At 36.7% G+C, this 26,545-nt stretch overlaps 2 protein-coding genes across 3 annotated transcripts in view; one reads left to right on the top strand and one right to left on the bottom strand.

Moving 5' to 3' along the window:
- Positions 1 to 5,781: 5,781 nt before the first annotated feature.
- On the top strand, positions 5,782 to 11,261 carry anp32a (acidic (leucine-rich) nuclear phosphoprotein 32 family, member A). The gene is made up of 7 exons (XM_052139094.1): positions 5,782 to 5,947; positions 8,207 to 8,356; positions 8,469 to 8,591; positions 9,381 to 9,579; positions 9,701 to 9,813; positions 9,905 to 9,959; positions 10,079 to 11,261. Exons 1-7 carry the CDS (start codon positions 5,894 to 5,896, stop codon positions 10,141 to 10,143), a joined length of 759 nt encoding a protein of 252 aa, XP_051995054.1. The 5' UTR covers positions 5,782 to 5,893; the 3' UTR covers positions 10,144 to 11,261.
- A 137-nt stretch (positions 11,262 to 11,398) lies between these two features.
- The window catches only part of LOC127652718 (coronin-2B-like), a 71,978-nt gene continuing 56,831 nt past the window's right edge, over positions 11,399 to 26,545 (bottom strand). For both annotated transcript variants that reach the window (XM_052139048.1, XM_052139057.1), the window contains exons 3-12: positions 23,486 to 23,602; positions 21,453 to 21,602; positions 21,006 to 21,170; positions 18,641 to 18,757; positions 18,337 to 18,441; positions 17,954 to 18,050; positions 17,642 to 17,754; positions 16,138 to 16,228; positions 15,713 to 15,852; positions 11,399 to 15,583 (exon numbers count right to left, since the gene is read on the bottom strand). In XM_052139048.1, coding sequence (XP_051995008.1) covers positions 15,428 to 15,583; positions 15,713 to 15,852; positions 16,138 to 16,228; positions 17,642 to 17,754; positions 17,954 to 18,050; positions 18,337 to 18,441; positions 18,641 to 18,757; positions 21,006 to 21,170; positions 21,453 to 21,602; positions 23,486 to 23,602 — 1,251 coding nt within the window. In that variant the 3' untranslated portion in view covers positions 11,399 to 15,427. The remainder of the gene's footprint in view (positions 15,584 to 15,712; positions 15,853 to 16,137; positions 16,229 to 17,641; positions 17,755 to 17,953; positions 18,051 to 18,336; positions 18,442 to 18,640; positions 18,758 to 21,005; positions 21,171 to 21,452; positions 21,603 to 23,485; positions 23,603 to 26,545) is intronic.

Below are 26,545 nucleotides of genomic sequence, written 5' to 3'. Positions count from 1 at the left end.
TGAGCGTTACTGGGAACATCCTCCTCCCTCATGTTGTACCCTTCCTGCAGGCTCATCCTGACATGACCCTCCAGCATGACAATGCCACCAGCCATACTGCTCGTTCTGTGCTTGATTTCCTGCAAGACAGGAATGTCAGTGTTCTGCCATGGCCAGCGATGAGCCAAGATCTCAATCCCATTGAGCACGTCTGGGTCCTATTGGATCGGAGGGTGAGGGCCATTCCCCCCAGAAATGTCTGGGAACTTGCAACTGCTTTGGTAGATGAGTGGGGTAACATCTCACAGCAAGAACTGGCAAATCTGGTGCAGTCCATGAGGAGATGCACTGCAGTACTTAATGCAGCTGATGCCCACAACAGATACTGACTGTTACTTTTGAGAATGTCTGTGAAACTTGTTCAGTTTATGTCTTAGTTATTTAATCTTTTTATGTTCATACAAATATTTAAGTTTGCTGAAAATAAAAGCAGTTGAAAATGGGAGGATGTTTCTTTATTTTGCTGAGTTTAGTTAGTGGGAGATGCGTGGAGTCATCTGTTCTGCATTTGGCATTTGTTCCACCACTGGGTTGAACCGGCAGGAATCCTTTGTGAGGAGAGATTATGGAGTATGGAGCTATGTGTAGCAGATAAAGGTATGCTTCTAAGCAGAAAGTTGTAGAGCAGTACATGAATGAGCTAGTGCAACCTGTCCTGAGATCAAAACTCAGTTTTCAGTGTAGATTCAAATACACAAGAAATATACATTTGCATCATTAAAAGAAACATTATTACCTATAATCTCTGGACACTGACACACTTATTTATTTTATAAGGTCTCACAGCTGTCAACATTTTAAGATATTTTAGAAAACATTTATAAAATCAGTCATTACCAAAGTCAGCCCTCCTCCAGATGATCCTCTTTCCATATTTCAACTGCTATGAGTTTAACAAGATCACACAAGCTCTGGTCAACCAGTGTTGGGTAAATTACTCAAAATAAGTGATCCACTGCAAATAACTTATCTAAAAAGTAATCATGTTACTTTACTGATTTCTTAATCTAAAAAGTAATCACATTACTAATCATTTTACTTTTTAGTTACTTTCCTAATCACTAGTCCTAGAAAAGCATTGTCGCACTCCCTTCAGCCATCACAGAAAATCTAACAGACGTAAAAATTAATTTTGAATGTATTATACGGTTCATACTACTTTAGCACAAGTAATGTAATTAAAATTACTTTCTTTGAAAGTCAGTAACTGTAATCTGATTACTAGAATTTAAAATGAAATGTGTGACAGCTTTTTTGACAAAATTGTTTTGGTTGCACTTTATTTTACAGTATGTGTACTTTCAGTATACTTACAGTGTACATGTACTTAATATGAGCTAAGGTTAGTTTTAGGGTTAGTACCTAGAAATTACTATAGTTGTTGTAATTACATACTGTAATATGTAAATGTGGAACAGTACTTTAAAATAACGTGCTACCATTTTTGTACTTGTACTACAAAAAAAATAACTAATCAGGGGTCCAAACCCTATCGTATCCGTACTGATTGTCTTCTAAAATATTTCTACCATTTTGAATTTTCTGAAAAACGTACTTTTGCGAACTCCTCATATGCCTTTTCTCTGATTTGCTAGAAATTTTGCATCTGGGGATGGTCCTGACATTTTTCTTTTTTTTTTTTTTTTTTTTACAAATAATAAGAATAAATTATTTTTTATTTGTCAAATCGTTTAGAAGATATTAGCTAATTAATGCTTTGGGCGTGGCACTATTTACTCCATGGCCTATATCTTCTGACCACAAAGTCCAAACTTTATGAAACTTGGAATACTTTGATATCAGAAGTTTGTCCAATTTCGTCAATAGGGTGCGCTAAAGCTAAAAATTCCTTATAACTCAGCAGCTGATTGAGTGAAATGTTTTTTTAAATTAGCATGCGTATTCTTTGGATCACGTGGCCGCTAGTAGCCAATCAAATTTCAGCAGCTAATAACTTCCGTTGTCAATGGCCGATTGTTACCAAATTTACGGTGCACTTACAGGTCGCCAGAATTAGGCTGTATACCAAATTAAGGAGAAAATGTTCATTTTTGCTCAACTTATTATATATAAGAGCAAGAATCAAAATATGTATAATGATGATATTTCCCCTGATTCTTTAAGTCAAGATGAACAAAATTTATATCTCAGATTTTATTTCCGTCCCTAAAAATGTTCCATCATTTTGGATTTTCTGAAAAACCTACTTTTGCAAACTACTCCTAAGCCATTTGTCCGCTTTGCTCAAACTTTTGCATGTATCATCTAGGGACCATCCTTAAAAAAATATTATAATAAAAAAAAAAAAAAATCTGATCTTTGATTTATGAAATAGTTTTGAAGATATAAGCCAATTTTAGTTTTACAGTTCAGTTTGAACTGTAAATACTACTATGCCTTTAATTACTTGCACAATATCCAAACCTGACAAAACCTAAAACATATAGGCAACACGTCACAATTTCCTCTTGTCAACCGCAATACAGATATACATTATTTCAATTGTAATTGACAGATAAAGGATGTACTACTGATTTTGACCAAGAGATGGAGCAGCAATTATTAAATTCAATTAAATCCTCTGAGTTTGAGTTATTGATCTTGTAATGTAATATCTGTGCAGTAAAAATAGCAACAGCTATCCAACAAATGAAGAGCCCCCATGAAATCTGTTAAAGTTTTTCCTCAAGTTTAGTTTTTCCTGATTTAATTGTCAAACCATCCAAAATCTCATTTATGCATGGTAAATCAAAGATATATAGCCAATTTTGTCCACTAGATAGAGCGCCAAGAATAAAAATCCTTGATAATCCTCCTTGACTAGACCACGGGATCTATTATGTCCTAATATGAGATATTTTGGCAAGTATGTCCAATTTAATTATTTTCGCCATGTCCTGGACATACGTGATTGGACCCCAATGTTTGCTGCTTGCGGCTATATTATTGGCATTTTATTCATGATGTTAGCCAGAAGGGAACTGGCCCCCACAGTGAGCCTGGTTTCCCCCAAGGTTATTTTTGTCCATTAACCAACATCTTATGGAGTTTTGTGTTTCTTGCCACAGTCGCCTTTAGCCTACTCACTGTGGGTCTCTGATTTTATTTTAAGGCACAATTTACAATCATGTTTTCCATTCAACCGCATTGTTATGACTCTAAGACATTACTATATTACAGCTTTTTTGTCTGTTAAAGCATAATTTTCTGTAACGCTGCTTTGAATTGTTGTGAAATCTGTTGTGAAAAGCGCTATACAAATAAAAATTACTTGACTTAAAAAGTAATTAAATTACAGTAACTACTTACTTTGTAATTAGATACACACAACACTATTATGTCAGCTGCATCACACAAATTGCAATTCAATTTGGGGATTTTTTATCTTTATGTCACTTACTTAAATCGGTCCTATTAATAGCCAAGAACACACACAAAACAAAATTACTTTAGCATTTAAGATGTGTGATTTGGTTAAAATAAGCTAAAATAATGTTATTTTGTCAACACTGTAAGGTTTTCGGTGACTTCAATAGATGGAGCTCACAGTTTGAGAGGATGCTCAACTCATTAATTTGTTAAAGTGAATGCTAGATTTTGTCAATATTTATAATAAAAATGAGACACATTATTTTCTATCTGACAATAATGGTTGACCAATATTGTGTGATAGGTAAAGGGAAAAAATAGAAGACGTAGATGAATACCCCAAAACACATTTGACAGATTAAAACATTCAAAACAACCATTCAAAAATAATTACTGGATACATAAACTTTTATTTTCAGTGCTGTAGCCTGTTATGTCCTTGTACTTATTTGATTTTGTAGCCAATTGAGTAATTGTAAAGGATGATGGTGACATGTCATAAGCTGATCACTTGCAGCTTTTTCAGCGTTTTAGCAGATGTTCCTCGGTCCATCTGCCCTTTTAAAATAAAACGGTTTCGTCCAAATATCAAACAATCTCAACGAAAGTCACATAATAAGTGGGATCTTCATTGCCACTCTCAAAAGGATAGTCTTCCGCACAATGAATGCTGTTTTTGACTTGCATAACCAAACATGTTCGTGTAAATTCACTAATTTGTACGTTTTTGTCTTGATGACGTTCCTTGCCACTCACGCGCATAAAAGTTAGCAGTCTGTGTGCGTGTGTGTGCCACAAACCGTGCGACTACGATTAGGCTCTGCGCACACCGTGCACGCACTCTGCAATGCAATCCACACACAGTTGATGCAGTACTGCTAGCAAGGGCGTTCAGACAACGAGTGAGACACACCCAGAGGAAAAATGGTCTCAACTAATGCGCAAGTACAATCAAAAGGGCTTGAGAATAGCCTGCTTGCGCGGGTTGGAGTCAATGGCCAGATCGAGAGAAGAAGATTTTTTTCCTGTTTTCTTCAAGGGCAAAATGTCCTGGTGTGAAGTGATTTCGAAATAACGTTATAAAACGACAGAGTCGCCAGTGAAATGCGCTCTCTCAACAAACAAGCCAGCCGGTGCACTTGTGAAAACAATCATGCGCCAAGCAGTTGCTTTTTCTAAGGGCTAGCGGAGCGACACACAGGCATGACATCAAATATAGGTAAAGTCTATCATTTTTTTGTTCGTTTTACGAGTCAATAAATGGCATAATAATAATTTGAATGTGTTGTATTTTGCGAATCAAGATGGCGCCGAGCGCAGTCAGGTGACCTTGTTTTTTTTACCCCCTCGACACCAACAATAGTCAAAGCGAGAAGCGGAAGTGAATGCTCCCCCTGAAATGTGATTGGCTGGTTTGAACTGTAGGAAAAAGCGTGGGCCCGTGGTTGGAGTGAGCGATGTGGCAGTCAAATGCAGTGACAAACTTGTTTTTAATAAGACCAGTGGATACTGGTAACTTGGGGGGCTCGTGCTCACTAACAATAAGTTATTGTGATTAAATAATGTACTATATCGATGTAATCATTGCACAACTACTCATGTTATAGATATTTCGCTGTTTTATGTCGTAATCGGCCATTCAAATCTACAAAAATAGTATTTACATAGGAGCATTTAAATAATAAGGATCTAACACACCAACCAATAGCGCCGGTCAGTAAAAACATTCAACGGCTGAAAAGTCCCCTTGTTGTTACATGAGGCGTGCTATTCATACCAAGAACATGTGTTCATTCACAGTGTAAACTAGATAAAAAGTAATAGATTTTGTTCGGTGGTTGCCACCGTGCATTCCCTCCTGAGGCGACTCTCGAAAGGGGGAGGGGTCGTGTTTTCCTCATGTTCTTCCATCAGTCCAAAGTGACTATTACCCGCCAAGAAACTATTTACTTGTAAAGACAGAAGGCAATAGTTTGCACTAAAGCTTTGGTGTTTACAGCCGTCGTCATATGACTGTTGCATATTATTCTGACCAGCACATCTGTTAATTTTAAACTGTTATGAAAGACGTTATTTTTTATTTTATTTGCATTACTACAAATCTAAGTGTAGACGAACCACTGAAAACAATAAGAAAATACCATTTTTTGTCTCTGGCACCTTCGACAGTTCAGTTGATTTTATCGCATAGATGTCACCCTAAAACAGATTCGCTGGATCAACCTAACGGTTTCTGTAGCCCCACCCAGTTTCTAGTCGAGCTCTGATTGGTCGCCGCGCTGGTTGTATGTGTTTTCACGTTTCATTCCGCCTCTCTAATTGGTCGCCGGTGACGACAATCCTACACCCAACTCCCACCCACTGAGGCATCAAGTTTGTGAGACTCGCAACAGCTAGTTTAAGAGGCTATAGCTGAATGTGCAGCAAAGACTCTCAAGTGTAACTGCGCTCTTTGGTTTAAATCACTCATTTAGAGGCCAGCAAAATGGATATGAAAAAGAGAATTCACCTGGAGTTGCGGAACCGAACGCCATCAGACGTAAGCATCTTTATTATCTCCCGAGTGATAGCGCTATATTAAAACAGTTGGTTAGAGTAGTTGTGCTGCGTGGATGGACAACGGTAGATGTGCACGCGTCAAGTTGATGTCTTTGAATGAAAAGTTTGCGGCGACTTTCTTACAAGCTTAGACCTTTGAATTTTGTTATCGCAGTATAGCAAAATATGTACCGTCAGTTTAAGTGTTTTACTTAATATGTTTCACTTTCGATAGACATTTTGATTTAATATTTTGCTCGAAAACTATGTGAGCCCCAATGTATTTAGTGTATAAACAAGGGAAGCGGCGTGAGAAGCCATATTTGTAACTTTGTAGCCCCTGAACGCGCCCTTTTCCTTTGCATCCTCAGTGCTGCAAAAGTAGCCTCCAGTCAGTTCATGCATCTCACACACTTTCTTATATCCATTTTCAAACCAACATTAATACTAGCCAGTCACAGGGGTCGTTGACCACTTCTGTAACTTGTTGTGGGACAAAATTTGCGAATTGCTTTGCAGACAATTTGACAGATAGCTTATGATAACCGGACCAGCCAACAATAATTCTGCTGCTCCAGGTTTTTTATTTATTTTTTTTAACGGATTTTTTTTCCATCGAAAGCATTCGTAGTTCTTAAAAGTTGCATAAATACTACGTCGGTGTCTAACCGTGCTGTTTGGTAACGTTATTGATATTCACCGCATTTATCAAGAGACGAAAACGCTTGGAAACACGCATTTGATGTTCTATCGTGCCTTAAGGAATCGTGCCAAGGCATATCTAGGTGCATAAAGGTGCCCATTCCTATTGTAAACGACATTCGATGTCGACGACATCGACAAAATGCAAATACAAATCAGCACCCGGTGCCATAACCTCAGTTTTTGTGAGCATGTTTATCCAACTACGATCTCTGACGAATTCAGTGCAACATTATCAGGGTCCCTGTAATTGCCCCTTTACGCATACCTAAATAAAGTATGATTTAACTTGTAAATAAAGAGTCATGACCGAGCTGCTATGTCCTCTCGGCGTGTTTCCACTGGCGGTATAAAGAGCTTTTCAGTCGTGTGGCTCTGCTTGGTATTGACATGCACTGAGCGCGACGCAACTTGAAGCTGCGCTGCTCTAGTTTAAGATCTAGGACACGCCGCCATTTTAACCAGCAACAAAGACGCACGGCATTTAATCGAGTGGAAAAGCACTGCTGCCGCCTCAGTCCTTTTGTTTGGCCCAGAACCGTTGGTTATCGAGAGTCGAGCGCGTATGAAGCCGAAAATGTCAGTTTTATGGCACAAAAGTCGACATTATTCGCTGATCGAGACACTCCGTTGCATTATCATGCGCCTTTCTGCCCCTCCTACTCGTGAGTTCCTTGGTCCGTCCTCGTGTCTTTGCGCTTCCAAGACAATGTAATGCATTTAGTGTAACACCCAGCCTATCATTTACGCGTCTTTTGTTTGCCGTTTGAGCATGCAAACACTATAGTAAAACACTAGCCACAGGAAAGCAATGTACGCCGCTTGTTGCGGAGTCAGCCATTTTGTTGTATGGGCTAAACTGGGTGGGAGTCAAGTGTGATATTTGGTCATTTAAGAGGGGAAAAGCACTGAAACCTGCTCCTTTATCGCAAGGTGAATTAAACCTAAAAAAACGGATTTGATCCTGGCCACACGTATTCGTGGTCTTTGTCTTTTATAATCTAAACGCTTATTAACGTATTCATCTTACTATTTGTTCCATTTGTTTTGTTATAGCATATCAGCCCTGATAGCACAAGCACATCATCCAGACGTCAATTTGATGTGTGTTTACATCTGGAAGACGTATTTTATTCTTTTTTTACATTGTTTGCTCATCTGCAATGTCTATAATACGTATGTCTTGGATTTCTAGAAGACCTTCATCTGACGTCTTTTGAGATGTTTCTGATTTAGAATGCATCTTTTTAAGATGTTTATAAGAATGTGATGCTTTTCAGATGAAAATGTCAAAATCAGACATCTTCGAGATTAACCTGTGCTATCTAGAAGAATGCTTACCAGTTTTGTTTCCCCAACAATAACCATATTTTTGATAATGTTCTGGTGGAGCAACATACAACAAGTGTATACCGTGCTAATGGCAGGGATGTTATGTGACTGAAATTAAGCCATATTAACCACCTTGTCCACCTAATGAACTCCATGTGGGTGCAAGTTGTGTACAGACTGTAATAAATGTATTCTGTAATTTCATTTCATGTGCCTTTTTTACCAGGTTAAAGAGCTTGTGCTTGACAACTGTCGGTCAAATGAGGGTAAAATTGAGGGCCTCACTGATGAGTTTGAGGAACTTGAATTTTTAAGCACAATCAACGTAGGCTTAACATCAGTTGCCAATTTGTCGAAGCTTAACAAACTTAAAAAGGTAATACCTTGTTTTATTTTCTCTAGCTGAAATGTATTTTTACAAATAGTTTTGGTACCCTAGGTAGTTTGCTCCATCTTATTGATACTGTGCTGAATCGTGTTATCCACAGCTCGAGCTTAGCGATAACAGAATCTCAGGGGGTCTTGAGGTACTGGCAGAGAAGTGTCCCAGCCTCACCCATCTCAACCTCAGTGGCAACAAAATTAAAGACCTCAGCACCATCGAACCCCTGGTAAGCCATGAGTTTGAACTTCTTTTATATTTCTAGTTACATACTGGTAATTAAGATGTTTAACATGAGTAATAATATTCTTGAATGACACCTTTACACTATGTCTATTTAACCCTTAAATGCATGTGTGTTTCGCCAAACATTATTACATAGTATCTACAAAATGCCCAGATCAAATATTTTATTTTATTTTTCAAGATATTGAGAAGATAATAGAATATATTATGATATATTTTTATATACATCAAAGAGATGATGCAGCAAATATAGAACAGGATTCTTTACTTTCAGACTGATATTTCATGAGACGCAACTGGCTGATATACACACAAGCTATGTATTTTCTCAGGGACTTTTTGAATCTAAATGCATGTAAAATGTGCATAATTTCTGCAGTAAACCCAAATGGTCAAATCATACTTTTCATGTGCTATGCTTGCTATAGTTTACTTCCACATTGCTGTTTTTTTTTTCTTAAATGTAAAATGTTATTTATAATATGTATGTATTCTTGCATAAGGGATACTTATAATTCACCATTATCACACAGAGAATCAAGGTGATATAGTAGTCATTTGTGTGAATATATTATTTTATCTTTTGTCTTGTAATGATCAAAGAGATATATAACCTGTGATGGTATAGACTTGTATATAGATATTAAATCATCATAAAAATATAATATATGGAAGCGCAAAGAAAAGGGTCTTTAAAGACCCTATACATTTTAGTAATCAAGCCGTTATATATATGCGCGTTTAATTTGTTTGACTTCCTGTCTTTTTCCAGAAAAAATTGGAAAGCCTCAAAAGTTTAGACCTGTTCAACTGTGAGGTGACGAACCTGAATGACTACAGGGAAAATGTTTTCAAGCTGCTCCCTCAGTTGATATATCTAGACGGATATGACAAAGAAGATAAAGAAGCACCAGACTCTGATGCTGAAGCTTATGTTGAAGGGCTAGATGACGATGACGATGATGAAGATGGTATGTTTCTCAAGGGTCTCATTGGCACCTCAGTCTGGACTCCTCTAAATGCAAATTCATAAACGATATCGTGCAAAGAATGATTTGAATTCAGTTGTCATTGACCCAATTTTGTCTATAGAGGGAGAAGAAGAGGAATTTGATGAAGATGCAGCTCCAGAAGATGAAGAGGAAGGAGAGGAGGATGATGAGGAAGAGGGAGAAGAGGAGGAAGAGGAAGACCTCAGTGGAGAGGTAAATGCAAGATGACATTTATTTTTTGGGGGGATTTGAACACTCATACCTTGCATGGTGTAGACTCATACCCCTATTCTCTTATTTTTAGGAAGAGGAGGAAGAAGAGTTAAATGACGGAGAGGTAGATGATGAGGAAGACTTTGGTAAGTGAATGGTCTCATAATTGTTCATGAATATAATTATAAAGTTTTACCAACCTGTGAGTGGCTATTGCAGTGTGATTGGGAAGCTAAATAATAAATTGGGTATGTTGTGTTTACAGAGGAGGAGCGGGGTCAAAAGAGGAAAAGAGAGCCGGATGAGGAGGGAGAGGAAGATGATGATTGAACATGCACTCCCCATTGTGATCTGACCGTTTAACCCCTGTATATCTGTCCTATTGTCACTCTGCGATTGGTTTGGGGAGGTATTCAAATGGTAGGGGGTGGGGTTAGTATAAACAAGGACACATTTAAATATTTGTTTTTAGCTTCTTTTTGTTGTTGTTGTTGTTTCCGTTTGGTTTGTACTTTCAGTTTGATTCCCTTAATATTCTCAAAGTTTTTCAAGTGGCTGACAACACCGTGTGGAAATTTATTGTTGGAAACAAAAAGACCAGTATACTCTGTAATTTCCCCTCTCTTTACTGTTGATGCCTAAATGCTGGTGATGACTTATGTATTAAACAAAAAAAACAAACAAAAAAAACCCCCAACCAAAAACCTTTTAGAAGTGCATGGCTGACTCTGACTCTGTTTTAAAGTTGACTACTGGATTTCAAGGAAGAACATTTTCTAACCCACTTTTTTATCGCATATTTGATTTGTGTATTGCGTTTCTTTAGTGTTTTTATCATAATCATTATCACCACCATGCACCACCAATGTGCTGTTTAGGCATGAAGATCATGATGTCTGCTTGGACTTGCACAGTTCGACCTCTCAATGTGACTTTTATTTTATTTTTTAATGTTCAGAGCTGAATGTCTGCCCTTGTCAAATGAGTCCTAAACCCCTTCTCCCTTTTATGTGGGTAGTTAAGAGGTTTCATGTTCTTTGTAAATAATGACCAAATATATTTTTTTTTCTGATTTCCTTTGATAATGGCAGACATTTTCACAAATAATCTCAGTTGTAACCATTAACTGTAATAAAATGAATGAAAACACAAGCAGCTGTATTGTAATTTTAAATGTCTGTTAGAACTTTTATATTTATGGCCACAGAAAATCCACATATTGTAATGAGCTTGTAATAACACATGATTACACAATTAGTCAATAGATTATGTTTTATGAGTCCTGTTAAGAGATGGCAAGTGTATATAATCTCACCACTGAAATTTTGGGTTAATTTAAGATTATGAAGTGAAAATGCATTGTGAAGCTCAGGGGAAAATAGCTTGCATATTTTTTTGGTGGTACATAACTGGATATTATGTAAATGTTCACAAACAACATGCTGATTATTTAAATAGAAAGCATACATAATTCTATGTGGACAAGGTGGTTAATACATAAAGCGCTGTATCTAGTCAGCTCAATCCGATTGAACATTTAATTAAAAGGAAGAATAACATGACTTCACATGAATAAAAGTCAGCATTTGTGTTTAAATGAATATTTACTGTATAAGCATGTGCTTTATTAACTTGAATATGAAAGCATTGCATACAGTGTTTAAAACTGAAGTGTCTCTTATATTCTATGTGGACAGAAAGCCTCAGCCTATTGCCTTGCCATAATTTCCTGTGGATGATGGACAGTTAAATTAAGCATGTCTCCTACAGTGAGTCAAGACAAAGGGTTTCTATGTACTATTTGAGTACATTGAACTCCCCACATTATAGTGTTTCTCCTCGGGAAGGTATTTATTATTATTACTTTGCATGCTATTACCTCATGTTAAATGTGACGCATACTGTAGTCAGACTATTATTCATAATAAATAATGGAACAAAGTAATGATTACTTTTTAATGTACTTCATTTTAATCAAAGCCTAATGTCTTGCTTCATAATTCTTCAGGTCAATACTGTCAGTACAATGTATTTTATCAATAATTGCGCTTGTGTTAGCAGTGTGTCTTCTCTGACATCAAATAATGGACCCGAGTATTGCTGATCTTCAGACCCTCTCACACTGTGAAAGTCTAAATTAATATTCCCCCTTACCTCTGCACCAAAAACAATATGTATTATAAGGCCCAAGATAATTTGGATTCTACAGCTCAGAATCATGTTTAAGGGCCATAAACAATTAGCTGTGCAGTGAGTGAACTGTCCTCATTGGCCCATTTATGTACAGGGTTTGAAGTCTTCTACTTTTCCAGCCGCTGGGATATTGGTATTACCCGCTGTCTCCCCTGCACTGTCTGTTTGTATGTTGTTGCTATGTTGGATTATGTGCAGTGGCTGATCCATGACAAGTGTACGCCTATGCTCTGTCAAAGACTGTGGCTTTACTGCCCTCTAGTGTCAGATTTCTCAAAGTGCACTTTCTCCCTAAAAAAACAAACAAACAACAACAAAAAAAAACACACACACACACAAAAAAAAAAAAAAAAAAGGCAAAAAGAAAACTGGAGCTCACAGGATTTTGCGTCATTGTTTTATGAGGCAAAATATTTACAAAGCTTGAGGTTCATAGTGTTTTTTTAAATTAATAGTTACTGCAAGAAAAGTCTCAAACTCACTGGCTGTTTTCAAAGGTAAACAGACTTGCTTTCCATGTTGTGCCATCTCAAAAGTCTGAAATCTTGCCAGTGCAACGAAACACCCAATTTAAAGGGATAGTTTACCCAAAAATGAGAATTCTCTCATCATTTACTCACCTTCATGCCAACCCAGATGTGAATGACTTTCTTCAGCAGAACACAAACTAAGATTTTTAGAAAAATATTTCAGTTCATTAGGTCCATACAATGCAAGTGAATTGTGGCTAGAAAGCACATAAAAGCAGCATAAAATTAATCCATGTGGTTTCCAGTGGTGTGTGTGAAACAGATCAACATTTAAGTAATTTTTTACTATCAATCTCAACTTCACATTCTTCTTGTTTTGGTTTTGCCAAATCACATTCTTCGTGCATATCATCACCTACTGGGCAGGGAAGTGAATTTATGGGGGAAAAATACTTAAATATTGATCTGTTCCTCACCCAAACCTATTGTATCATATAGTATTCTCATGGACACTGGAGTCACATGGATTACTTTTATGCTGCCTAAATGTTCATTTTGGAGCTTCAAAATCTTGGTACCCATTCACTTGCATTGTATGGGCCTACAGAGCTGAAATATTCTTCTAAAAAGAAAGAACAAAAGAAAGTCATACACATCTGGGGTGTCATGAGGGTGAGTAAATGATGAGAGAATTTCCATTTTTGTGTGAACTATCAATTTAAGGTCTGAGGGCATTTAGTTACTGGCTGATTAAACAATGAAGTGATCGCCATATTTGAGCAGGGATAACTTCATTTTAAAAGCTGAACTCCTGGTCACAGCTTGTCCATTAGATGTTGAAAGATTAGCTGCAAATTTGTTCTTGGCTTTCAGTTTGTCTTATAAGGGCACAATAAAGGTGTTCTGATTATAATTAATAGGGTAACCTTTACAGGGGAGCATGATTTAAAGAGCAAGTCTGCACCTGTATTTTGTGGCATAAAACATTTGCCCACAAGGAATTTGTCCACTGTACAAGCAAACATTTGAAAGGGCTTCATGAGAATCTAGATCTAATATAAGAAGCTATTTGTATAAGAGGTCAATAATTTGAATCCTACAAGGGAGTCATGGCTAGAATATACAATCCTGACAAATTACTTCAGAATGCCAACCGAACAACTCAAAAATATAAACTGTCAGAAAAGAGGTACTAAACACAATTTAAAAATGGAATTAATAAATAGGTTTGATTTAAATGAAATGTTACTAATAAAAAAAAGAACAAAACGTTTGTTCATAATGTTTCATTATGCTTTATAAATCACAGTCAATCTTAAAAATAAAGTATCGTCTTACTGTTGGACTTACTGTTCAATCAAAAACTCTACCAGCCAGACCTCTCTCGCTATCTCTTACTTTCTTTGAGTTGTCAGTCTCACCTTCCCTTCAAACTTTACTTACCCAGATCTGTATAACATTACCGTGTCCACGGCTAATACTACATCCATTACTAATTCATTTAATTATTGGATTTTACAATTAGTGGATTCCTTTCAAGATTTAATGTGTATATCAGGTGCAAAGTGTGACTTTTAAAATATAACAAAACAAAAAAAACTTTATCCACACTGTAAAATCCTCTCACTTAACTTAAATGCTTTATCGACCCATTTGAATTGATTCTATAAACTTACCTGAACAAATTTGACTATGTTTTGCACAATGTGAAGAAGAGCAACGCAAGAGTCATCACAGTTCCCAACTCAAATTAGTATCTCAATAATTCAGGGTATGACAATTGGATAAATATAATCTATTGTGTATTGGTTAACTGTGGTTTTTGAGTATTCTACATTAAATCAGCACTATCACTATCACTAGTAAGTACTATCATAACAAACCTATACAATAGTGCTAATGTTCTGATGAGAAAACTACTTGATGGGTGAAACATTTCTATTTGATCTTAAAGTCATTCAAATATTTGACCTTAAGCCTCACAATATTTTTCATCTCTGTCTTAATATCCATGACCCTATCTGGAGTTTACTAAGCTATTTAAATCAATTCCTTATTAGGAAAGGAAATAAGTATTACATAAATAATTGTAATAATTAAATTTAGGTCAGACTAAACTTATGAGATGTTAATGCAATTATTAGCTTGAACCAAGTCAAATCAAAACCAATCCAATGCAAGACTACAATTCTTGCAGTAAACATTCATATGTGACAAAAGAGAGGAAGGGATTACAATTACATGAAAGAGAATGGTTAAAGAGATGGTTCTTTCATCATATACTCACCCTCATGTTGTTCTAAACCCATAAGACTTTCTTTCCTCTGTGGAACACAAAAGGAGATGTTGGGCAGAATGTTAGCCTCAGTCACCATTCACTCTCATAGCATTTTTTTTTTGAGGCTGTCATTCTGCCTAAAATCTCATTTTGTGTTCCACAAAAAAAATGAAGTTATACAGGTATGTTGAGGTGAGTAAATAAAACCAGAATTTTCATTTTTGGGGGAACCTTTCCTTTAAGAAAGATAAAGAAAATGAAAAAGGAGCCCTTTCTGTCCATAACCAACTGCACCTCCCTCTAAACAAGACTTCCACAACTATCTGTGGTTGCATATGTGAGTCTTGTATAGCTCTTCACTTTATATAGCAAGAACCAATCCAGCAAGTAGATTGATATTGTGAAAGTCAAAGGATGGTCATTTGAAGGGAGAGTTTTCTCACAGTTAGTGAATCAACACTCCAATAAAGTCTACTTAGCACACGGTCACTGTAGGGTCAACACTAGGGGTCAGAGTGAAAAGCTGCTCAGTGAAGACAAGCGCTTGGTCTTGAGGGATCTTGGCGGGAGGGCATTGGACTGTAAGGAAGAAGAAGGCCCAATGTGGAGTTTCAGCAGTGCTGTAGGTGTCACTTTAGGTGAGGAAATAATCAGAAACAGTAAAGATTCCATGTCAAATGCTGCTACCATTGCTGTTGTTATTGTTGTTTGGGCTGTTTGTTATGTTATTGAGCTCCAGCTCAAGCTGTCTTATCTTAATGTCCTTCTGAGCAAGTTCATCCTTTAGTCGCCGCAACTCATCCTGCTGCCTGAAGAACATCTGCAAGAGCTACAGAGCATACGCACATAAATAAACACAATCATCCACAAGAAATTATGCCCACATCTCTGTTAAATTGTTGCTTCAATACAAAATCTATAATAAATCTTCACAGAACTTCAGTAATAAAATAATCACCTCATTCTCTGTACGGGGAGGCACGTTTTCCAGCAGGTCAATCCCATTGACAGCCACACTCTTCTTCTCCTTCACAGGAGCCTTGAACACCAGATTGTTGGGTCTGTTGTAGCCCTCTTTCAAGGACATGAGCACAGGGCCTAGATGTGCACATGTAAGCACAGTTTTACCAAGCAAGCATTTCATTTTTGAACTTTAAAAGTCCACTCAGTTATATTCGTGTTTACGTTGCGCTGACGCCTAGCGTCTTAGATTCAGCATCACGCAAAAAACGGGATTATCGAGATAATATGTGCAATGTTTGGCTGGTCATTTATGGTCTTAGCATCATATGACCTTAACACCACATGACATCAAGATCTCATACTTATTCTATCTGTTTAAAAGTCAAACAATTAGCAAAATGTGCAAATGTGAGTCTTCACCTCGATTGATTCCACTGAGCCACTCATCAGCAGAAAGTGCAGGTTCTGTCCCAGGAGTCATGGGGTATATGTCTTCCTGATATGTCTCTGACTGCAAGGAAATAGGGCTTTTTATACAAATACAAATACTTTACAAATAGTTTTACAATATTTGTATAGTAAAATGTAATTATTTGGAATCTATGTGTACTTTTTAAGTAAATTATTGCATGAGGTGTTGGTCAAATTGTTATGGCTCTGGGTAGGTTATTCAAATTTGTCAGGTTCAATCCAATGTGAGACAAACATGAGAAGTCATGAGAGTTACATAGAGAATCCATTTATCATTGTGCCCATGATTCAGGGAGGCATTTAAAGTTGCTTCGGGATGTATAATTAGTCATCTAAATCAAAGGTATAACTTGTTATAAGATTAAAAACCTTTGGCCATATAGTGCATGTACTCTGTTAATGCTTTGAGTTTGGGATTAACTGTGGGCATCCAATTTACTCTTTTTCATTAAAGCTAGATGTGGATAGTTAGACAGAGATCAGAGCTGGATACATTAAAACATCACCTGGTGCAAAATTTCTTTGGCTTCTTTTGAAATTGTAGGGTTGAGAGGATGCTGTCAATTCCTCTGTTTTTGAAGCGCTCAGATAAGGGGCCAGCCTCCCAATGCCCAGTGTATATGGAGCATGCTGTGTCTCACATACATGTTATAACACGGCTCACTACTCTCATTTCCCTGATGTTACAGTTACACTAACAACCCAGAGGTGATGGATTCCTGCATCCTGTCAGACTGGTTGCTTAAAAATAAATTTTTGGCAAGATACATACAGTATTGTTCAAAAGTTTTAGGCACTTGTGAAACATGTTGCATAGCAAGGATGTCTTCAAATATAATGCCATAAATAGTTTTCATATATCAATTAATATCATACAAAGTTCAGTAAACATAAAAAAAGCTAAATCAATATTCAGTGTGACCACATTTGCCTTTAAAACAGCACCAATTCTCCTAGGTACACCCGGGCACAGTTTGTTTTGGTTGTGGCAGGTAGGATGTTCCAAGCTTCTTGGAGATTTCACCAAAGTCCTTCTATCTATTTAGTCTTAATTGCTTCAGTCTCTTCATGTAATCACAGACTGACTCGATGTTCAGTATGATGGTTCCGTGGGGGTCATACCATCTGCAGGGCTCCATGTTCTTCTATTCTAATCTTTTCTATTTGCAAAAGGAATGTTTCGGAGTCTAAAATGTATATTTCCTATTGACACACTAAAGCTGAAGATATAAAAAAAAACATCTTAAGATAAATGTTTGTGTGAAACATCTTATGTGCCTAAGAATTTTGCACAGTACTGTCTCGCACAAATTGCTCACCCTTCTGTGGAATTGTATCAAGCTCTCAATTATTAATTTATTAAAACCGCTACGCAAAATGTGGAAACATGTTAATTAGATATAAGTGACAAAGTCAACAAATATTGGAGTGGGTTCAGTGTGCTTATGCTCACCCTTCTAGGCACGATCATAGAGATCGGCTCAATCAGGCCCTTCAGAGTCACCAACTTATAAAACCTGAAGACTTCACACACTCCTACATCCAGTCCATGCTTCGGCATCACTCCTATCAGAACACAAATTGGTTTTGTTTTTTGGATCATCAAAGCACAATATATAGAGTAGTTGCTTAATTGAGGAGGAATTAAAACTGAGAAAATAAATGGAAGTGCTATTATCACACAAGGTTATACATGGAAAGTCCCAACACAATTTTACAGAGGTTGTTGGTGTCTGATCATTTATAGATGTAGATGTAGTCTCACCAAGCCCTTTCTGCGGTGCAGGGGACCTAAACTCCATGAGATACTGCAGGTAGGGCTTCTCCAGGGTGAACTCATAGTACCTGATGTTCCCATCACCCTTCAATTACACTGTCTTAGTCAGTTCAAAAAAATTGCAATTTTTATCTTTCTAAAATGAACATCTATGATAGCTATCTGGTCAAATAACTCAATATCAACAGCAATATAATAATGTAATACCCTGCTGTTCCTTCAATATGTTTTTTTTTTATGTTTAATTCAATCACAATCCCTTATTATGGGTTAACGTAAAAACAATTATATTACAATTTATGCATGCAATATACATTTACAGGCAGTACAAGTGCATTTTGGAATACTAATCACTATAGGGTAATGTGTACCTTGCCTGCTAGGTAGAGCATATGTGTGTCTGCATCATAGAAAGGGAAAAGCAGGCCTGACAAGCCATCAATCTCCTCTTCAATGATTGGCATGGACAGATCCTCCTGTCATTGAGAGATACAGTGCACTCAGTATAAGAGCAAATAATAATTTAACAACACAAAGAGCCTTTTTTCCCTGAAAGAGAGAAGTGTTCAGGACATCTGGGAAAAGGTGTATTTCTGGTTGAGTTTTGGGAATTAATCAGATAGAAAACACACGCACACACACGCACACACATGCACACACACAGGTTGTTCTCACCTGGTCCCAGAGAGCAATCTGGCGTGTGTTCCAGCGGGACACACCTGTCGTCAGAAGTCGCTTCATGTTGCCTAGGAACACTACACGGTTCACTTTGTGGTTCTTGAAGTTTGCCTCCTGCATGACAAAATAAAACAAAAACATAACTGAAAAACTCATGTTTGTACTTGTGCACACTATTTTCTCAATAGGGCATCTGTAAAATCAGGATTCATTAAGATCTTTGGTTCCTCTAAAAATGAATGGTGATGAAGGATACATTCCTTCTCTGTCATAGGAGTCAGCAAACAACAAAATATTAATTTAGACTCCTTCTCAGAGAATAGTGTTTTAGTTAACTGGCTAATGTGTCTCTCCCTTTGTAGATCAATACCAATGTGGTACGACCTGTTTATAGAAAATGAGTAGAGACTGCCGCAGCTATAAACAATATTTTTAGCAGAACGTAAATGAAAACCAGAACAAAGTGATTTTAAATTGTTCCAGGGTGAAAACATTATTTTTAAATGCTGGTACTGGTTATAACCAGTTAATTATGTTCCGATAATTTTTTCATGAATCTAAAAGACCAAAGGGGTTTATCAAAGTAATTGTATTAAAATACGCCACTTCTTGCTGCCCAAAATAAAGGAAACATGTGCTTTGATCCTGAAGGAAACTGCTGCATCACACATTTCTTTGCATAATTGTCCCTTGTGGATGTTGCATTCTCTGAATGAAGATATGAAGAACTATGTATAAGTACTAAATATACTGTACATGTATGGTTAAACCAGATATGAGGAAACATTATTAGAGGTAAAAATTACATTTCTCAGTTGTTTCCAAGTCTTCACTGAATTATTGTTAGATATGATGCATTAATACAGATTTGATGCTGCTGGGTTTTGACTGAAAAGCAGATCTGTAATTTAAATTATACTTAAATGTTAATTAACTGTATGCTTGTTATAATTTCTATTGTGATAAATTGCAAATTTCTTTGTTTATTTTGAGGCAAGTGGCTTATTTTGAGCTTGTTTTTCCAGACGAGATTGCTTGCTTCTCTTGCGAGATCTGGCATTGCTGCAATTGGTATTTCATGCACCCCTTAGTGCAGAGTACTGTCATTTTAAAAAGAACGTTATTAACTGTTCTTATATTTTGTTCTAACCAGTAATCATTTGGAAAGGAAGCTGAAGAAAAACATTTTGTTTTTAGTCCCTGGTTTGAGCTTACAGGTGAATCACACAAAAATATCTAGGTCACAGTCCCAGTCACATTTCAAAAGTAAAAATAAAATAATTTTTTTGCATAAGAAAATGAAGTTAATATTCACATTATTTTCATGATAATTAAGAACATTTTCCCCCAGAATTCTTATTAATGTTAATATTTATTAATTTAAATACAAAATTAATTTAATTAGATTTCCATTTGTGTAATACAGTACTTTTTAATTGTATTTGAATAAAAATACTGTAATATAATGAAAAAATACTGTAATACAGTTATTTTTTTGATTTATTCTTTAGAAGTCCTTTAGAATTATTTTATTATTAAATACTAACGAGATCTACGTTACAGTTTAAATAATATATAATTGTTTTTCTTTTTGCCACTAAAGTAATGAGAACTACAGGAATTGTGTAATGAACACTGTTATGAAAACTCTTAATATTCCTAAAACAGTGTGACAAGGAGGAGGATGTGGTCGTGCCGTGACAATGGACAGCTGGCGCTGAGTTGCCCCAATCAACGGGTGAGAGATAAGGAGGAGCCGGGGACGCCAGTTTGAGAGAGAGAGAGAGACACACATGGAGCTGTGTTTGTGTGCACGCACATGTTTTGTTATGCTGCAGTTTTATGTTTGTGTTATTAAAGTCTTTTTGATTGTTCACTCTGGTTCCTGCTTCCTCATTAGAAGGGAAGGCAGAGGTCTGTCACAGTGGTGACGAAACCCAGGATTGGAGGAAGATGTGCCATCAGAGAGCCCTCACCGCTGAGGGAGGATTGCGATGCCGAGGATACACGATCCGGTGGTACTGGAGTGGTTCGCAAGGAGGCGGAGGAGCCCGCTGCCTTCAGCCAAGAGGCGAAGTCCAGTGCCATCCCCCGGCGTCGTGGAGAACCGCTGCACAGCTGGTTGAGGACAGAATGACGGGAACCAGAGTTTTTTCTTTTTTCTCTCTCTATCTCTCAGGCTCTCCCGCTATTTCTCTTTCCCCTCTCCCTCCCCTCATCCTTCTCAGGTTCCCAAGAGGCGTGAAAGACCAGCCGGCTGCGGAACGGCTGAAGGGGAAACTCCTCCCCTGATTTTGGTGTGAAACACAACCAAGGCATGTTCTTGATAACTTGTAACTATGATTAACCAGACAGTTCACACCTGTAGCACTATGCCAGAACGGGGCTCGATGACACGGAGTTTCTTATCCTTGCAGCTGGTGGCCAGTAGGCTTCCCTCAGTGTTAAACGACATACAAAGGATCACATCTGTGTGGCAGTCGATCATTTTCACCGGCTCGCCAATCTCAAGATTCCAAATCAGGATCTGTAGGGAGAGAGCGAGCACATTAGTCACACGTCAGCCACAACTCATGCTTTGACACTTTCATTTATACGATACATTCTCACTCATATACTTTTGCTAGGCTGTGTTCACAATGCAGACAATTACACTTATATTTAGTCAGTTAATTAGTGGATCTTCTAGACTAGCCATTATTTGCCGGTGCTTAGATCATTGTGTTCTCATTTTATATCTCATATTATTTTATGTCTCATAATATTGAATTTAAAAATGTAAAAATTGTGCTGTGAAAGATTTCATTACCTTGTAGTCATAGCCAGCACTGAAGAGAATGCCACTAGTGGTTGGGTGCCACTCTATGAGTCCTACACGCCTGCTGTGGCCATACAGTTCTAACACAGCCTCCGTCAAATTTCTTCTAAGTCCACCATCAGGGATCTCCCATATTCGCACCTGACACATTCACATGTACATGCAAACACAAAGACACAAAACACACACAAATATCACTTTTGAAACAAAAGCACCAGGGTAATATCAAGATAGCTGCTTTAAACTCTCACATCAATTTAAGCATATTTATAACTTCATAAATTGTTGAATAATTTTCATATTATATTCATAGTCAGGTAAGATCTAACGACAAATCAGATACTATAACAGCACGTCTTGATTGAGTGTGGCAATTTAGGAACAAAAATTAAATATAAACTATGAAATACTGGAATTTGAAAGGATAACAGTTGTTTTGTTGGTTTACAAGCAGAGAATTACTTTTATCATAGAATTAATTAATTAACTAATTTGACCGATAGATATAATGTATAAAATACTAAACAAGCAGCCAAGTTGCATAAAACTACAAATTATAGAAGAGAAATGACAGTGTGTAGTCAATGTGTATTAAGTATGGGATAATGTACAGTCATCAGTTCATTATCGCAAAATGAACCCCGGAAGGGTGATCAGCCTAATGCAAAGCAGGGGTTATAATGACAAAAATAATTATTAAAAAGCATCTTACCAAACAAAATACTAATTTGAGTTTAAATTATTTTAATACATGAAAAGAAAGAAAGTGTGATAAAAGAGTTACAAAATAAACACATCTATATATAAATCGGTTGCCTGCATGGGACAATGGTAAATTATATAGTTTTGTCATTATACTAAAATATTTGACTGCAGAATCCAATGATAGACCAATTCGAATCAAGTATTCCAGAGAGCCGTATGTTAATAATGTGTTATCCTGCTCTCTCACCGCTGTGCTTTTGAGCAAGACACTTTTGGTATACTTGTGCTTTTGGGTAAAATTATTTTATTATTTATTTTTTTATTATTTCACAGGGTCACTTTATTTATGTAAAAAGAAAGAAAGATACATGTAGGTATAGGTACACGTTCATAAGAAAAGTGAAGGAGACATTTCCATGTTTATCTTTTCATTATTTACAGTATACTTATCCTTGGTTTGCTGGTTAAAGGGATAGTTCACCCAAAAATGGAAATTCTCTCATAATTTACTCACCCTCATGCCACCCCAGATGTGTATGATCCTCTTTCTTTCTTTTCTTTCTTTTTAGAAGAATATTTCAGCTCTTTAGGTCCATAACATTTTGAAAAAGTACTTAAAGTACTTAATATTTGTTCTGTTTCTCACCCACACTTATCATATCACTTCTGAAGATACAGATTTAAACACTGGAGTCTTTTGGATAACTTTTTTGCAGCCTTTATTTTCTTTTTTGACCTTCAAAGTTCTGGTCACTATTAACTTAAATTGTATGGACCTACAGAGCTGAAATATTCTACTAAATAGATAGAAAAGAAAGAAAGAGAATCATACACATCTGGGGTGGCTTGAGGGTGAGTAAATGATGAGAGAATTTCCATTTTTGGGTGAACTATCCCTTTAAGGCTCAGGGCAGTTACAATCTGGCATTATAGGGAAGGTTGCTGGTTTAATCTCAGAAAACGTTGAGGAATGTCACCATTGTGTTCCAGCAACTCAGGTTGCTCCATAAAGATTGTCCCTGTAATAAGTTTGTGGTGTGCTATGGCGACATAATTTGAAAGTTGTGGAAACATATTTCACTGACCCTGGTTCATTCTGGCGAAACATACAGGAAAAATAGCCTTTCATTTTTATTTTTGCTCCTAGTTGAATGACTGTTAAATGTTACAAAAAAGTAATGCAGGTGTTCCATTTATGAAAATAAAATGGAAATAACTATAACAGACATATGCACAGAGAAGGGTTTTGTAAATTTTGTGATTATGATTGCTGAATAATTTGACTACTGTGGTGATTGTTACACTTCCAGCTTACTCACAGAAGAGTCTTCTGAACAAGAAGCGATAATGTTGTCATGGAAAGGGTTCCATTTGATGTCCAGCACGTTGCCTTGGTGACCGCAGACCTTTGGATAGTGAGGGTCGATACGACCAAACTGCAGGAGGGAACCACAGATACTGATCTTCTCAATATGACAAGGAATATGTACACACACACACACACACACACACACACACACACACACACACACACACACACACACACACACACATGTTGTGTTTCCATGTTTTATGGGGACTTTCCATAGACATAATGGTTTTTATACTGTACAAACTTTATATTCTATCCCCTAAACCTAACCCTACCCCTAAACCTAAACCTCACAGAAAACTTTCTGCATTTTTACATTTTCAAAAAACATAATTTAGTATGATTTATAAGCTGTTTTCCTCATGGGGACCGACAAAATGTCCCCACAAGGTCAAAAATTTCGGGTTTTACTATCCTTATGGGGACATTTGGTCCCCACAAAGTGATAAATACACGCACACACACACACACACACACACACACACACACACACACACACAAGAGTGCATGGACAACAATACACATATAGTAATATAACAAGCAAAACAAACATGTTAATGCTAATGTTAATAAAATAACAAATTATGGAGATGTTTAAGGTCATGGCATGGATCATAAGTGAAATCTTCCAAGCCAATAAACCAGTTCCTTTGTAATAAACACAAATGTCCACTGTGGGGAGCTACATCATTGCAGCCTACAGTTAGTAGCACTCAGAACGTCAGACATGATGTCATGAATGTTTGATGCCACTTCAGTCCATTGACCTCCTTCTGAGGTCCTTTGGGATTTGTTGCTCAGGTCATGCATGAATGCACCCTGAGTGGGCTGGTTCAGAAATTCTTCATCTGTAGGTCAGGGTTCAATACCATGCACTGGGATTGTACATTATGTTAGATCTATAATATTAGAGAAGATACTCATTGTTGAAGATATTTTGTATGATCTTATTGAAGTCTCTGTGCTATTCGCCAAGATTCATATGATGCAAATCCTGTCTATGATTGGTTTTGTGTTAAATCACTTCATTCAATTAGTACAACAATAGCTTGGGGGAAGGTGGGCGGGTTTAAATTAATAGAATTTTCTTGGGATGTTAAAATGTCTTTTTGATTTCCCACAGGGGGTCAAAACTAAAAAAAAAAACGTGACAGATTATATAAAATGCCAAAGGTTTTACCACAGTGGACAAAGCACTCAGCAACACAGTTTGTAACTTGAGAAAGGCTGTGTGTCTGGATGCACATTGGGATGCCTGATTTTCTCTGAGAGACATTTTCATAAATGCAATACAAAGAAAAGACTGATGCCTTAATACTCTTAGCTTTCATACTTGTATGCATAATCTTCTTCCTCACTGCATTCTGTATTCATGCAATACAATTTTGTTTCTTTATCTCCTCTGTCTAATTTTTTTTCTTAATTCTCACACTCCCTGTCTATCGTTATTGATTCTGTGAAATAGTTAGCCTACTTATTGTATGTATATTTGTATTTGTGGGAGTTTAGGGAGGTTGTTGGCACAGATGTGTTGGCCTAAGATCAAGCTCAGTAGCCACTGTCTGAGATCTTACAGTCCGAGATAAAAGGAGATAAGGATAGTAATATATTTAGCCACACCCTCTATTGTGAGCTGAACAATGACACAGGGGATATCCTATGTCAGTGGATGTGTCAACGTCTAGACTTCCAATAAATATGGCTTGTTGTTCTACATTATCTTTACCTCAAATCTTTGAAATACAATTGGTTCCTTAAAAGTGATAAAATAATGTAAAAGAGGCACAGATAATGCCAAAACACGGTGCATCCTTGGTGACAAATTTAAAGGAATGTTCCGGGATCAGTACAAGTTAACCTCAATCTATAGCATTTGTGGCATAATGTTGATTACCACAAAAAGTAGTTTCGATTCGTCCGTCTTTTTCTTAATAAAATAAAAAATACAAAATTCAGTACAATAGAAGTGAATGGGGCCAATTTTTGGACACAGAAATGTGATGCTTATAATTTTATAAAAGCACTTACATTAATTCACCTGCAAAAACTCGTACTATTTGAGCTGTAAAGTTGTTTAAATTGCCATATAAACAGTTATTTTATGGTTTTAGGGTTTGTTGACAATGATATTGTCATGGTAATGCAGTTGTAAAATTGGGAATTCCTCTCTCATCAATCTCGCGAGATTCTTACACAGCGTTAATTTGAAGTCACTTAGCAACGAGGAGCGCTCTTGTCTGTTTTGATGAACAGTCCGTTTTGATGATCAATTCAAGCTTTAAAATAAATATTTCACATAATACATTATATAACTTTAGCTCTACATCTGCTGCTTTCAGTCATGTGATATTGTTGGTCACTGGAGGAGAGTACATCAATCAGCTCGGTTATTGAGAGTCTGACTCGGTGGTCAAGTGGTAATATATTCGCCCCTTGAATAAGAAGCTTCAGTGGACATATACAGTATCTTGAGTGGGGACACATTTGTTTGCATTATTCTTTGACTAGAAAAGAGCGAGAGCTGCGGAACACAAACAAAATCTCCAAAAGAGTTGTTTAACATTTTCCAGTTTTAAAAGAGATAAATGTCTTTAAACAGCAGCTTTTATTTTCAACACAAACACTTTTTAATTAATTAATTACTATTAATGTCAATTAAGTCACAATAACAGAATCTAAGATTAAAAGTAATATGCACCTTGACATGAACTTATGTCAAAAATATTACTGTATCCAAGAAACATGGGATGCTATATGAGATTTCAAGAAGACAACAGGATTTCTTATTATTATTAATAATAATAATAATAATAATGATAAGGCAGAGGCTATTTGCACCCCTAATTAAATACTAAAAGGGCATCACTGCAGTGTGTTTAGCATCCCACAGACACCCTACACCAACCTATCACTGTGAGGAAATCAAATCAACCTTTATATTAATTTTATTTATTATTATAAATAGTATTAAAGAAGAATATTAAGATACAGGACACAGGATGGGGAA

This window comes from Xyrauchen texanus, chromosome 2 (genome assembly GCF_025860055.1).
Source record: "Xyrauchen texanus isolate HMW12.3.18 chromosome 2, RBS_HiC_50CHRs, whole genome shotgun sequence".
In the NCBI taxonomy this organism is placed as follows: domain Eukaryota; kingdom Metazoa; phylum Chordata; class Actinopteri; order Cypriniformes; family Catostomidae; genus Xyrauchen; species Xyrauchen texanus.
Note: the sequence above shows the minus strand (reverse complement) of the source record. Positions and strands in the feature narration are given on the sequence as shown.

What these genes read in the sequence shown, in the direction of transcription:
- anp32a (XM_052139094.1), top strand. Translation starts at nt 5,894, where the DNA reads ATGGATATGAAAAAGAGAATTCACCTGGAGTTGCGGAACCGAACGCCA. An exon ending in GGAACCGAACGCCATCAGAC is followed by an intron (nt 5,948 to 8,206) that starts GTAAGCATCTTT and finishes CTTTTTTACCAG; the next exon opens with GTTAAAGAGCTTGTGCTTGA. An exon ending in TCAGCACCATCGAACCCCTG is followed by an intron (nt 8,592 to 9,380) that starts GTAAGCCATGAG and finishes GTCTTTTTCCAG; the next exon opens with AAAAAATTGGAAAGCCTCAA.